Source organism: Hypanus sabinus, chromosome 5 (assembly GCF_030144855.1).
Source record: "Hypanus sabinus isolate sHypSab1 chromosome 5, sHypSab1.hap1, whole genome shotgun sequence".
Lineage (NCBI taxonomy): Eukaryota > Metazoa > Chordata > Chondrichthyes > Myliobatiformes > Dasyatidae > Hypanus > Hypanus sabinus.
In genome coordinates, this window is record NC_082710.1 from 30,287,804 (window position 1) to 30,301,565 (window position 13,762).

A 13,762-nucleotide genomic window follows, 5' to 3' on the forward strand; every position below is an offset into this window, starting at 1 on the left:
AGGATGTGGTGAGAACTATGCCATGTTACGTTTTATCTCAAAGCGTGTAGGCAACATTAAAAGATTCAGATGTCCTTTTGGAGACATGGTGACTCGTCCATTTGGTGTGCGTAAAGATGCACATTTTTAAACTCTAGTTTTCCGTGTGTGTGTGTCTGTGCGCGCCCATGCGTTCCGCAATTGAAAACAAAAGCGTTGTAATTACTTAGCGTCTCACTTTAATAGTCGTCAATTACAGAACACGCTATATTCACTCAAACCGCAGCTTATCCAGGTTGTGTACCTGCCAGTGGAACACTTCTTAATGATTTGGTAAAACGTATTTTTTGCATCGAAATGTCGTGTCAATGTTAAATATGTTATAATAAACGTTTTGGTTTAGATATCACGCATAAAGTCCAAGAAATGACTTAACACGATTAAAAGTTTAACTTGGGGTAACTTGACGCTTTACTTAGTTATTAGCCAATGTTTTGTTTTCTTTAAAGTTGGAAATCTTTAGAGATGATGAAACCCAGCGAGCACAGCGGATCAGCTTTCCTGAAGGTCGATCCTGCCTATATCCAGCATTGGAAGCAGCTCTTCCCCCAGACCCAACTGAAAGTCGGTTCATTGACAGTGATTCCCAACCAGCTGCAGCCGCTCGACAGAGCTGGCCCGGCAAGCGAGAGCCTCCGCCAGCACTCGGGACCCCTCACCTCCACGGCGTCTTCCACCGCCTCCTCGGCCTCTTCTTCGGCGTGTTCCCTGTCCCTGTCCGGCCTGACCCCCGTCACGGTGCCGCAGATCTCCGTGTTAGGGCAGCTCGCAGGTTCCGATCCACCCCTGGCGCTCAACGGCAATCCGAGCAAGGAGCTTTGTTCACCCGAGACAGAGAGGACGCCGAGATTCTCCTTCACAACGGAGGATCTGGACTATTATTTGTACGGACAGCAGAGAATGGAGATCATCCCTCTTAACAACCACGGCACCGACCCCAATAACCGTGAGTGATCCTTACCTTCTTCTCCAACACTTTACATGTGCATTGTCGCTGTATGTAACCTTTTCTCCAAAATCAGTTTAATGCAGAAACATTTTACACCGCAGTGTAGACAAAGTGTGGCAAAATATAAAATGCGATGGCCCCAAGCAGAATGCTCACCAACGTGCATCCCCTTATTAAATAATAATTCTCACAAGTGAGATCTCTGCCTTTTATATATTCGGCTCCTTTGACGATGTAAACAAGTTTGTCACATTGCAATTTCACCCCTACCCCGTATCAACGACGCAAAATGGCAAAACGTGTTGCATGAGCCCGTTACTGAGAGCACGAAGCACGGCAAGGTAGCGAGATTGGCTTTGCTTGTTAACCTTACAATCAAAATCCCCTTTCCTTGTTGGAATCTAAAGCAAAGAATTCTGAACCGACGAAAAGTTGTTTCAGGGAACTGCCTCAATTTGCAATTTTGCATCCGTTGCTTTGATACAACTGCATGTAAATTTCTCTTGAAATTTGGCCCAGCAAGCATATTATTACAAGTCAACTATGAAAGTATTTCCAGCCAATCTGGCAGCAATATGCTTTATCGGCAATCAAACATTGGAACATTCAATCAAACAGTTGAGTGGCTAGAGGTGTCTCCGGCAACCTATAAAAAGATAGGATACATTTCGACAATTGATAATACCTTACAGACTATTGCAAAACGTCGTGTAGAATATGACTCAATTTGGATGCATTGAAATGAGAGGCAAAAGGTCAGTGGGAGGATGAACACGCAATTTTTAGCCCTCCCTAATCAGTATCATAATTACAGTGATGGTTAAAATATGCATTTTCAAAGGCACTGCCTGCTACAGAGCTGAGCGTGATTTCACTTAAGTCCTGAGTGACGTGGACTTCAAACCACCAGTTTTAAAAAGCCTCCCATTAATGATACTGTAACTTTTTAGTTTGAACAGGTAGACATTTGACTGGGACTTACTGGAGAAGTATAATTCTATCATTGACACACTCAGGACAGACATTTGTTTTCTCGAAACCATAGATACTTTTTTGTTTGATCGATATATTTTTTTCAACAGCTAAGCCGAGATAACTCATTTCATATATAGAGCGGCTTGGATAAATGGGCAAGGTCTTCACAGATGCTGAGATAAACAGAAATCAGTGAAAGATTCCACTGCAAGACTGAGATAGATTCCGGATAGAATTAACTGATAAAAGCCACCCAACTTTCCGATCCCATATTCTTTCAAAATCTCAGAATAAAGTATCCAAAAAGATCAAATGTGTCACATTAGCACATATTTACCATAATCTAAAGAGTCAGCTGTAGAGTGACCAACACTTCTATCTATTGCTTTATTATCCATATTTCCTTTGGTTGAAAGGTGGTGAATGTTTATTTAACGTGATAAAATGGTCCATCAGCACTAATCTCCATCGATAACTGCCAGACAAAGATGAGCGATGAGCGGACAAGACACAATTAATTGCCACTAGTTTTCTGGAGAAAGCTGGCCGAATCGACTATATCAGGGCACCGATCGATCGCCTCAGAGATGCTATTCATCATCTCGGTATTGTTTGGGTCTCTTAGGGACGAGCCGCAGTTTTATCTAAAAATCCTATCTGTCTTCCCCCAAACTCCGTCAGCCTGGCAAAATCCAATCAGCTGCCCAACGGCGCCATCCAGCCCCAGTCTTTATTTTTATATCAAGGAACACTGAGGGTATCGGTGAAAAAAATATGACAGGAAGGGAGCCAAGTGAGGGACTTGTACTCACACCACAATCAGTTGTATAGCAGATCCTGGGAATATTTTCATAAATATGTTTATAAATGACGGTTGACCACAACATGGGATAGTAATGGATCTACTCCAAACCGATATATCTATAAGATGATGAACACTTGTCAACCAACGAATTTAGAACCTTCAAGAGAGATTTGCATAGCGCGCGGGGAAATAGGCGCGGAGAGGTTGCAAACTCACTCTTCTGTCATTTTAATGCGATTCTGTCTACAACAAAACAAAATTAGTGCACAATAGAATGTGTCTCCGGTATTGATTCATTCAAAGATGTTTTTGTTATAGAGACAGGATATTTTATAGCATGCACATTTTGTTCTGGGTTTATTTTTGGCATTTCTCATACACTGTAACCATGTGCGATATATGCTCTGACAGTTTAAAATGGACAAGTCTATACAGTTACTTGCATTTATTGTACGCTGAAAGTAGTGGACGCCGATAACAGTAACCAATGATTAAATGTAAAGTGCATTAAGAACTGGTCTTGATATTATTTATGAACTTAAAATTGGTATTGAAAATGTTTCAGAAAGCAAGCTGATAGTGACGATAAACGATTTGTTCAACGTAAGGCACACAGTCTGTCGGTTAAAGACAATTTCTACCATTAGCTTAGATATTTTCCAGATAACAGCTCGTCCAGGTGATAAGCGAAAAATAAAGATTTCTATCTAAACATTAAACACGAAGTTTATACAACGACGTGTTATAGTGGAATTTAGTTACATGGGAATGTATAATTCATTTAATGAAAAGCAGATAGCAGGGTGACTGCAATCTCCAACACTCAATGTGTCATAACATTGAAACCATTTTGAAAATGAGTGCGTACAGCAAGTGGGTACAATAATTATTAAGAAACTTTTCGGGTAATGTTGCGTTGCAGAAGTGTTTGGTCTTCTCGAACCGTCATGCTATCAAACGCTATTTAAGGAATGCAACAAAAAGGACAGATTGTCTGAAGGCCTATTTAGTTTTCGGCTTCAAAGATGGGATTTGACGTTGTATTTGTGATTTTGGATGTAGTGAATGAAAGTGTGCGCATATATTAAACCGAATGTAGCAAATTAAACCAGTTCATTAATAACTGTTTTGACATGTTTCTTTTTTCCCATTTTGTAAATAATATCGTCATAAAATATTATAAAGTATCTTATTTGCTGAAATATATGCAAACTTAAGAACCCTTTGGTGATGAAACACTAAAATATCTAGAGTTCTGTTACGGAAAGTCACCCATAAATTTCAACAGGGACGTTTGATTTGCACGTGTAATTATCTCAGAAGCAAGTTAACTGACCGAGCCGCGTTAAATAAACTGAAAGTGACCCAGCTGCTGTAAACTTTGAATTAAGTTGAGAAGGGAAAATCTGGCGTCCATTGTTTAACGTGAAAGGGCCGAGTAGTTCGGGGGAGGGCCTCCCTTTCTGAAGAAAAACGGAAAGCAAGAACTCAGGACCGCTGCAGACTTAGGTTAGTTTCAATCTCCGAACTCCTTCTCCCATTCATAAATTCAGACAGACACGGTAGTCCAGCACAACCACAGAAATGGCAAGTGTCGTTGCCGCCCGCGCTAGGATAGTTAGTACACCGAGCACACTAACCGCAGTTTTAAATTTAAGACTAACATCCCGTGATATTTGAAGCTCCTGGCATTTCTTTAAGTCCCAACTTGTTATCCCTACACAAGATTACTATTTATACAAAGGTTCGTCACGTGTCGGGTATGAAGAATATGTTTTATGTGTTTGCCTGTTGCAAACATTTCTGCCGAGAACCACGATATAATAGTTTTAACTGTGGAATGGATTCAGTTTCCAATGTGAAGTGCATTTGGAAGAACGTGACGACTTCTTGATTATTTACAATTTTTTGGAAACCAGTTACACTGGACGGCAAACAAAGGCATATACTTACAAAAGTAAAGCGATTAATCGCGTTGCCGGGTCACAAATGACAGGCAATATGATTTCCTGAATGATTTCTCATTCATTTTACATTCTCTTGCTTCGCTCGAATCTCGTAATGAATTGAGTTTGCTATTCTTTAACTGGCACGTTTATTACAATAACTCAGCTTTCTTGCTACTTCATAATTGTTTGGACTAAGCTGCCCACCTCCGAGACGTCGCGGCAGATGGTGGCATCCATTCATATTATTGTTCTTATTTCCAAGTTTTAAAACCAAGCAAAAGATGCAGAGGTGACGCGGGTAACATCCATTAAAGCCAGATAAGAGGCGGTGGCCTATCCTAGGCTGCCAGCTTCAGTTGCGTTAAAATAAACCTCGAGGGATCTTTAAAGTGCACTGAAATGCAGTATAACAAATGGAGAAGTGTTAAATAGAGGTAGAACACAAAATGCAAATAATTCGCTGAGGGATTTGTAACACGACATTGATGTATAGAGTTATTAGGGGAAATACCTAAGTGCGAACACTTGGGGTAAGTTAGTACACTGCCACAATGTATGAACAGACCTGTAATTCAGAATTTACTGTATGGCCATACATACTGGCAATGAAAGGGCGGGCGGGAAATAAAGAAAACTCGCCTCGGTCTAAATATATACTAAGTCTGATAGCTCGCAATTTACTAACCAAAACTAAACTTTAAATTCCATTGTTAAGCTTTGAATAGGTGTGTCAGTTAATTAGGGATTCACATTTTTAACTATAGTTTTTGCAAGTTTTAAAGCACTTTGTCAGCTCTGTGATATGTTGGAGTTTCGCTTTCCATTATATTTATCCGCTTTCACCTGCCATTGGTCTGCCACCTAGGAGAAGACGATGTTATGAAAAGTCATCGCGTTATGAAAAGATAAAATATGCAACCACGCCATTTTGCGGTTCTATAAATCCACCTTTCTTTTTTCTTGTGTTTGCGTTGGTGAAATTTTTGCAGGTCTTAGCTGTTTTAGTAAATTATACGGGGAAATATTTTGCCACCTGCTATTTCCAGCCGTGTCCTTCTAATGGATCTCCCCCCCACCCCGCCCCCTGCTCGTTCTGACATATGGCGTTCAGCAGATGCTAGACATCTTCAGCAACGCACACAACTCAGTCGGTCAGGCTGCATTATGGAGAGAAACATATGGTCCATCTTTCGGTCTGGACCAGAAAGGAAGGAGATTAATGTTAGAATAAAACGGGGGGGGGGGGGTGTACAAGCTGGCAGATGATAGGTGAGTCCAAACGAGGAGGAAGGTAGTTAAGTGGGTGGGGGACGGGGGAGGTGATATGAGAATCTGGAGGGTGTGATAGGTGGAAATGGTAAAGAACTGAATAAGAAGGAATCTGATAGGAGAGGATAGTAGACCATGGGAATAAAGGGAACGAGGTTGGAAAACAGAGGGATGTGATGGGCAGCTCATGAGGGTAAGAGAAGGGGTGAGGGGAATCACCACAATGACAAGAAACAAAGGGAGACAGTAGGAACAGAGGGCAATGACTACTGGAAGTTAGAGAAATCAAGGTTCATTCACACCTATGACTGGTAGCTTCTCACATGATTCCCTTTCACCCACCCATCTACCTCTCTCCTCCCTGGGTTTATCTATTACCTTCCAGCTTATGCTTCTCCCCCACCATTTTATTTTGGCTTCTCCCCCTTCCTTTCCAGGTCTGATGAAGGTTCTAGGCCCGAAACATCGACTGTTCATTTTCCTCCATAGATAATACCTGACCACCTGAAGTCCTCTGGCATTTTGTGTGTGCTGCCCTTTCTATTGACCCTTTCTATTCCATTGCATTCCAGTCTCCTTACTGGTAAATCAAAGAAAGCTTCTCTAATATGCCCTCTTGTATAACTTCTCCCTCCACATTGGCATGCACTCGGACTTTTCGCTCAAGGTGTCCACTTCACCTTGTTGATTGACCTACCTATCTAGTCTGAAATCTTTCATGTAGACAGCACTTCCTCCAGAACAATTTTTTACTCTCATTGTCAATATGTGTACGATGAAAGAAAGGTACTGCATAAATGTAATCGCAAGTGGAAATCCTGATGAAGGGCCTCTGCCCAAAATATCAGCTGTACACTTCCCACCATAGATGCCGTTTAACCTGCTGAATACCTCCAGCATTTTGTGTGTGTTGCATAAATATAATGCTGTGATTAATACTGTAGTTGTCTTTCACCGGTCAGTGTAATTTTCTTATGTGATTCCGGCTGTCTCTGTCCCCTGCTCCTTCATAACACTGAAAATATCAACATCCTTTAGACTCAATCTAACTTGCGCTTAACTCACAGCTTGGATGAATCTATCTGCTCCTCTTGCCTCTCACTCTTACTTTCCCTCAGCTGTCAGATTAATCCACGGTTTCCTGATCCCTCCCTGCTCTGCTGTTGCATTGTTTGTGCTCTTTCTCATGTCACTCCTTACAAGTTGTTCTCCTTTCCTCAGGCTGTGACATGTGTGCTGACAATCGGAATGGCGAGTGCCCAATGCACGGACCACTCCACTCACTGCGTCGTCTCGTGGGCACAAGCAGCAGTGCAGGAACAGCCCCACCCGATGTGCCCTGCGGACTGCGTGAGCTGCCACGAGAGGTGTGCCTGTGTACCAGTACGGTGCCAGGCCTGGGCTATGGCATCTGCGCAGCACAACGCATCCCACAGGGAACTTGGCTGGGACCTTACCAGGGAGTTTCCATCTCCAGGGAAAAGGTGCAACTGGGAGGTCTCAGGAACAGCCGTCATCTCTGGGAGGTAAGAAGAAGCCCTTAAACCATGTGAACATCAATGTGCACTGAACAACTCATTAGCTTATCTGTGGCATAAATATTTTTATAATCAAATACAATAAGAAAATGTAATTTGTGCGTCTAATCATCATACAAGCTGAACCAAATAAATCAGATCACTGAATTCTAGTTCGTCTAAGAACATAAGACTAACGCCTAATTATTATTTTATCGGAATGCAGTAACTTTTTTTAATTACGAAAGCAATATTGTGCATTTTTGATGCTATTTTCCATTTACTTGTTCATTTTCAGCAATAACTGTAGGAATGAGTTTTTTAAAAATATTGATTCTATGCAATTTCCTCAATTCTACATAAATCAGATTTTAAAAATAGTGAACTTTTTTTATTTTTTCTTCATAGCCTGATCCTTCTGTTAATGTCTTTCTTTCTCCTTCTTTGTTGGATCTGATCTTAAATTTATGCATTACAATTCAGCTACATTTTTAGTCCAACCTTTATTTATTTCTCAGTCTTTTCATTTCCTTAAGGTGATCATTTATGCTGTTTAAAGTTTTCAGAAAAGTGTTAGTTATCTTTATTGCTTTATTATTAGTTTGCATTTCCATCAATTACACAGGCCAAATAAAGCATAATGAGCAATTGTAACTAATCTTAGAGAAAACAAAATGTTTAATTTCATCTACGTTTGTCCAAAGACATTTCCTGGAAATTTATTACTGTCTATCAGTATAAGGCTCAACATTTTTGTTGAATTAAGATACTACCCAACCAGTGCACCAATATGAAAGCATATCTGCAATAATACCCAATTCATATGCAAAAATGTTATTTATTTTGTAATTCGTCACAGCAAAATATGAAGAATATGAATTGTAATTACAGATTCATCGAAGTATAATAACAATAAGTATTATTTTCCCGATGTAGTTTCACTTTTAAATTTAAAAGTTCTTGATTATGTTTCAGAAATATTATATAATCTATCTATTAAAATTATTTAGCTGGTATAGATATCAACATTATAACCCCGTTGAACCACAGGATAGAATACACACAGTTTCAAGAGTTTGAATGTTTTATTTTTTGCAAAGCAGACAAATTGCACGAAGCTCTGCCCATGATGAATTTTAAGATTATTTCTACAATCTCAAATATTCCAATATCATCTTGAAATCTCTGTGCAGTTTTTAAAATTTTCCACATTTTTGATACTAGTTTGTTTATTTTCCACTCAGTTTTTCATTGCACAGTATTGTGGAATTAGTGAACTGTTCTTAGATACTGATGTAGATTCTATATATAATGTTTGACAAACAATATATTATCTGTGAAAGAAGTGAACATAATGGGTTGAATATTTTAATGCTGCAAATGCATTTTCTATATGGTAAATTGAAACTGTGCTCTCATTGCTGTTCAGAGCAAAACTTTCATATTCTGCTTTTAATTTTGTTCCATTGTACTAATTAAAGTGTTTGCAGTGTTTGTATGCATAATAGTCAAAATTATCAATTGCCAGCTTAAGTTATTTTGTGGTGAATTGTAGAATCAAGTGAAAAGATTCATTATTTTGCATCAACAGTGAAATACATAGGTTGATGATTCTATTTGTAGCAAAATTGTAAAAATAGTTTAGAAGAATAATTCTACAGCTACAGTCACAAAATGGCCTGAGAAATTGTCCTCCAAAGTGTATGATTTTCTCTTCAAAGTATATGGGCATTGCCAGCAAGGTCGACGTATATTGTTTACAGGTCTACTTGCCAGTTGTCTGAAGAGATGGTTAAGAATCAACCCTTCTGATTTGGTTGGCAATGGGCTGGGCAGGGTTCTTTTCCTTCAGGGCACCAGGTTTGTGTTTTACAAGAATCCAGTGATAATCTGGTCATCTATACTCATTTAAATCCAGATTTACTTAACCCTGAACTGCAGATCCCTATCCCCAGCCTGCAATTTGAATCCATGTCTCCAGATTACAAGTCCAGATCACTGGATGCTAGTCTAGTACATTAATAACTGTCAACACAGAAGTGTGTTGGTCCATTTTGTTCCTTTTTTCACCAATTCCATTTTTAGTTGAGTCCCTCCAAGTGAGAATAACAAGTGTTGGTAAATACTAACCCCAAAGAGTTGGGATTGAATTCATCTTGTTCAACTGTTGATTATTTCAGGGTGATCAGTCTGTTTGCAGGCAGCTGGTTGTTTATTTAGACATTTTGACTGTCAGAATTGACCAGGTGTCCCAAAGCCTTGTGCAAGTCACTAACTGAAAGGAAAAATAACTTTTGAGATTTGGGAGTTATTTAAAGACCAAAACCGATCAGAGTTCAGGATCGGTATGTTTCAGTAAGGTGCAAGGACAAGGATGGTAAGGTAAGGGAAACTTAGATGACCCAAGAGGCCCAAAATTAGTCAGGATGGAAAAGAAAACATATGTAAAGTTTAGGAAGTGAAAGCCAAACTGCGGCCCTATATAATAAAAAGCAGGAAAGTGCTTGGGCAGGTGATTAGGGAGGCCAAAAGGGGTCACGAACACTTGGTGAACAGGATCAAGGTGAATCCCAAAGTATTTTGTTCTTTTGTTAAGAAAAAGTGATAACTAAGCAGACAGTAAGTCCCCTCAAAGATAAAGGAAGGAATTTGAGTTTGTAGTCAGAGTAAGTGGGTTGAGGTACTAAATGAATTAGTATTTACTGAGGAGATGGACAGAATGGGGCACGTTAATAAACTGAGTCATCATGAGATTGAGGAGGAGGTAGTGCTGGGGCTTCTGAAAAGCTTTAAGCTGGATTAGTCTCAAGGGTCTGATGGCATATACCCCAGAATTTTGGAAGAATCAAGTAAGGAGATTGCCGAGGCTTTGGGGTTCTGACAAGATTCACGGTGTTCTCACTAGTACAGGCAAAGACCTGGAGGACTAGAGAGTAGCAAATGTGCTTTTGTTCAAGGAATGAAATAGGGATAATCCAGGTAATTATAGGCCAGTGAGTCTCATATCAGCGATATGAGAGCTATTGGAGATACCGAAGAAGAGGATTTATATATATTTGGAAAAGCATGGCTTTCATGGGGACAGTTAGCATGGCTTGGTGACAGGTAGGTTATGTCTTACAAACTTGATTTAGTTTTTTGAGGAAGTGAAAAAGAGGCTTGATGATAGTAAGGCAGTTGATCTTCATGGACTTGGGTAAGGCATTTGACAAGATCCCTCATAGTAGTTTGGTTCAAAGGATAAAGAAGCATGAGATGCAGGGTGAATTGCAAGTGTAGATTCAGAACTGGCTTGCCTGTGAAACACAGAGAGCCGAGGAGGAAGACTGTTAGTCTGACTGCAGATCTGTGACCAGTAGTGTTTTTCAAGTGTCAGTGCTGGGGTTTCTGTTGCTTGTCAATGAATTGGATGAAAATGTAACTGGGTGAATTAGAAAGTTTGTGAATGGCACCAAGATTGGTGGAGTTGTGGACGGTGTAAACGACTATCAAAGAATACAATGTGATATTGATCAGTTACAAATATGGACAGCAAAGTGGCAGATAGAGCTTAATCCAGGCAAGTGTGAGGTTTTACACCTTGGAGTGTCAAATAAAAGGAGAAAATGTAGAGTTAATGGTAGATCCCTTAAAAGCATTGAGGTACAAAGAAATCTTGTGGTCCCCATGTCCATCGTTCACTGAAAGTGACTACATAAGAGGTTAAGGTGGTAAAGAAGACATCTGGTAACTTGTCTTGCTTGGCAGTTGTGTTGACTGTAGTAGTAAGGAAATCATGCTGCAGCTTGGGGTTTTGTGTGCTGTTCTAGTTACCTTACTATAGAATCGGTATGAAGAGAGTACATAAGAGGTGCACCAGGTTGCTGCCCGGATTCGAGAGTGTGAGCTGTAAGGAAAGGTTACTCTAGAAGGTGAATTAATATGTTATTTGTTGGCCTGGAGGCATCTCTATGTTTCTTCAGATTCTAACTTCCACTTCCTTTTCAATGACAGTCTGCCTTCCCAACTGCTATCTGTTCCCTCCCTTGCAATCCTATCACCATTTGAACCTACGCCACCCGCAACTTCTTGATACACATCTTCATCATGATCTCTTTTTCTCTTTATGCCTGCTCATTTAATCTTCCTATTAGTAAGGTCTTGAACCTACCAATCTAATAATCCACAACGGAAACCCCTTTATATCTGTAACAAAGTTTTACACCCTCCACACCCTAATAAACCTTCCATATAGAGCTCACCTCTTAGTGCCAATTTGAGTCAAATTAACTGCAAGTTCCCACTCTCCATTTGCCGTTAGTAATTTAGATTTATTCCACTTTCACATGTTGAGGTACCTATTTGTCTGTCTAAACCCAATTCAGAGTATGATGCCAAAGCCTTACACTTTCTTCTTTGTTTCAAAGACTCTTTGAAAAATTCCTTATCAAAGAGCTTATTGAATAGGCACTTTAGGAGTCTCATATAATTCTTGGTAGATGGTACCTTATCTTATTTAGGTACCAAATATGTTGATATATACGATCTGTTTGTCATTTTTGTTCATATATTTTAAAGGAGAAGAAAAATGGCTTCCAGTTATACAGCCCTTTCAAGAGACAACTGAATTTCTTCATAAAACAGTGATCATTGCCCTCTGGGCAAGGATTTCAATCAGTAAAATTTCACAGACAAGAAAGGGATTTGTTTTGTGCTTTTTGTCATTTTGCTTGAGGAAGTAATTCTTTCTAAGAAAAAGAGGGAACTCATTCTTTCTCATCTAGTTGTGGGAATCATTCACAACCTCACATTCCCAAGACAGAATTAGGTTAATGGCTAACACTTTTAAGGGTACTTGGAAGTGTGAATAGTTCAGTTATCTTATGTTCTGAAGTTTTCATGGAAGTAAAATGTAAAAAGATGCAAAGTATGGAAAACTAGAAAACCACAGACAGCAATATTTTTACTTTGAATATCCATGTCACAAGGATATCTCTCATAATAATTTTGTATAAAACAGTAGCAAACATAGCCAGTATAGCATCTATTACAGCTGCAGCATCTGGACCATTGTCCTAATGTACAAAATGTATGACAATGTCACTCTTTTGCACAACCATACTCAATTATCAGTATAATGTGAGATTGCTCTGATTAATAGTTTTAAAGGCAATTAGTAGCAACCTAGGCAAAACTATGAAAGATAATAGCAGATGCTTTTCTTGTGATTGTTCAGTCCTTCTAAAAAGCACATGTGGGCCTTTATTGCGAGGGGTATGGAGTATAAAAGTAGCGAACCTGTAATGCATCTTTACAGGGAGCCGGTCAGACCACAGCTGGAGTACAGAATACTGTTTTTTTCTCCATACTTAAGGAATGATGTGGTTGTATTTGGGGTAGTGATGAGAAGATTCCTGAAGTTGATTCCTAGGAAGAAATGAATGATGTAAGAAGAAAGGTTCAGCAGGTTGGGGGATCTACTCTTTGGAGTTTAGGAGAATGATCTGATTGAAGCATACCAGATTTCAGGGTAGCACAGTGACATAACTAGCAGTACTGCTGCCTTACAGCGCCAGAGATTGGGTTCATTCCTGACCTCAGGTGCAATCTGTGTGAAGTTTCCATGTTTTTCCTGTGATCCTGTACCTTGCATCTGGGTGCTCGGGTTCCCTTTCTCATTCCAAAGATATGCTTGTTGGTTGGTTAGTTTCCTAGAAACCCATTGGGATCTTGGCAGCTGGAGTTTAGCCAGATATTAACTGCAATGCTTTATTTAAATGTTGTCCAACCTGCTTTGACCAGGATTGGGCAGGTAAGAAGATGAAGGATGGATGGATTGGAAAGAGGATCTTGAAGCAAGGTCTCATGGTTTTGGTAAGGAGAGTACCTGGTGAGTATTTGATGGACTGAAAGGTCTGTTATGAATCCATAATTATCAAAACCTGGAAAACAATGACTTTTTCTTCCTTGCCTCAGTCAGGAGAGCTTTCCAACCGAAGTGCCTTTGATTGTGTTCTAGCAACTTCATCTAGTTTTGGGAGTCAATGAAAGTGCCATTGGGAATCCAAGTACAATAAAGGAAACATACAGTATATTTTGCTCATATTATAAAAGTAGTTCGATCAATTATCAATATTAACTTGTATCTGCTGGTATATAAATATGTAGATAAATAGCACCAAAAATAACAAAGCAACAACATAGATCAATAAATTGGCAGTGGCCTTATTTCCATTCAGAAGGAGACAAAAGGCACATTTTGGACAGATCAAGCAAGGAA

General features: G+C 39.6%; 1 protein-coding gene across 1 annotated transcript in view; it reads left to right on the forward strand.

Annotated features, from left to right (window-relative positions):
- Positions 1–504: 504 nt before the first annotated feature.
- Positions 505–13,762, forward strand: part of prdm6 (PR domain containing 6) — a 196,082-nt gene continuing 182,824 nt past the window's right edge. Inside the window, exons 1-2 of the mRNA XM_059969658.1 lie at positions 505–985; positions 7,208–7,512. Of these exons, the coding sequence (XP_059825641.1) occupies positions 505–985; positions 7,208–7,512 (786 nt within the window). The remainder of the gene's footprint in view (positions 986–7,207; positions 7,513–13,762) is intronic.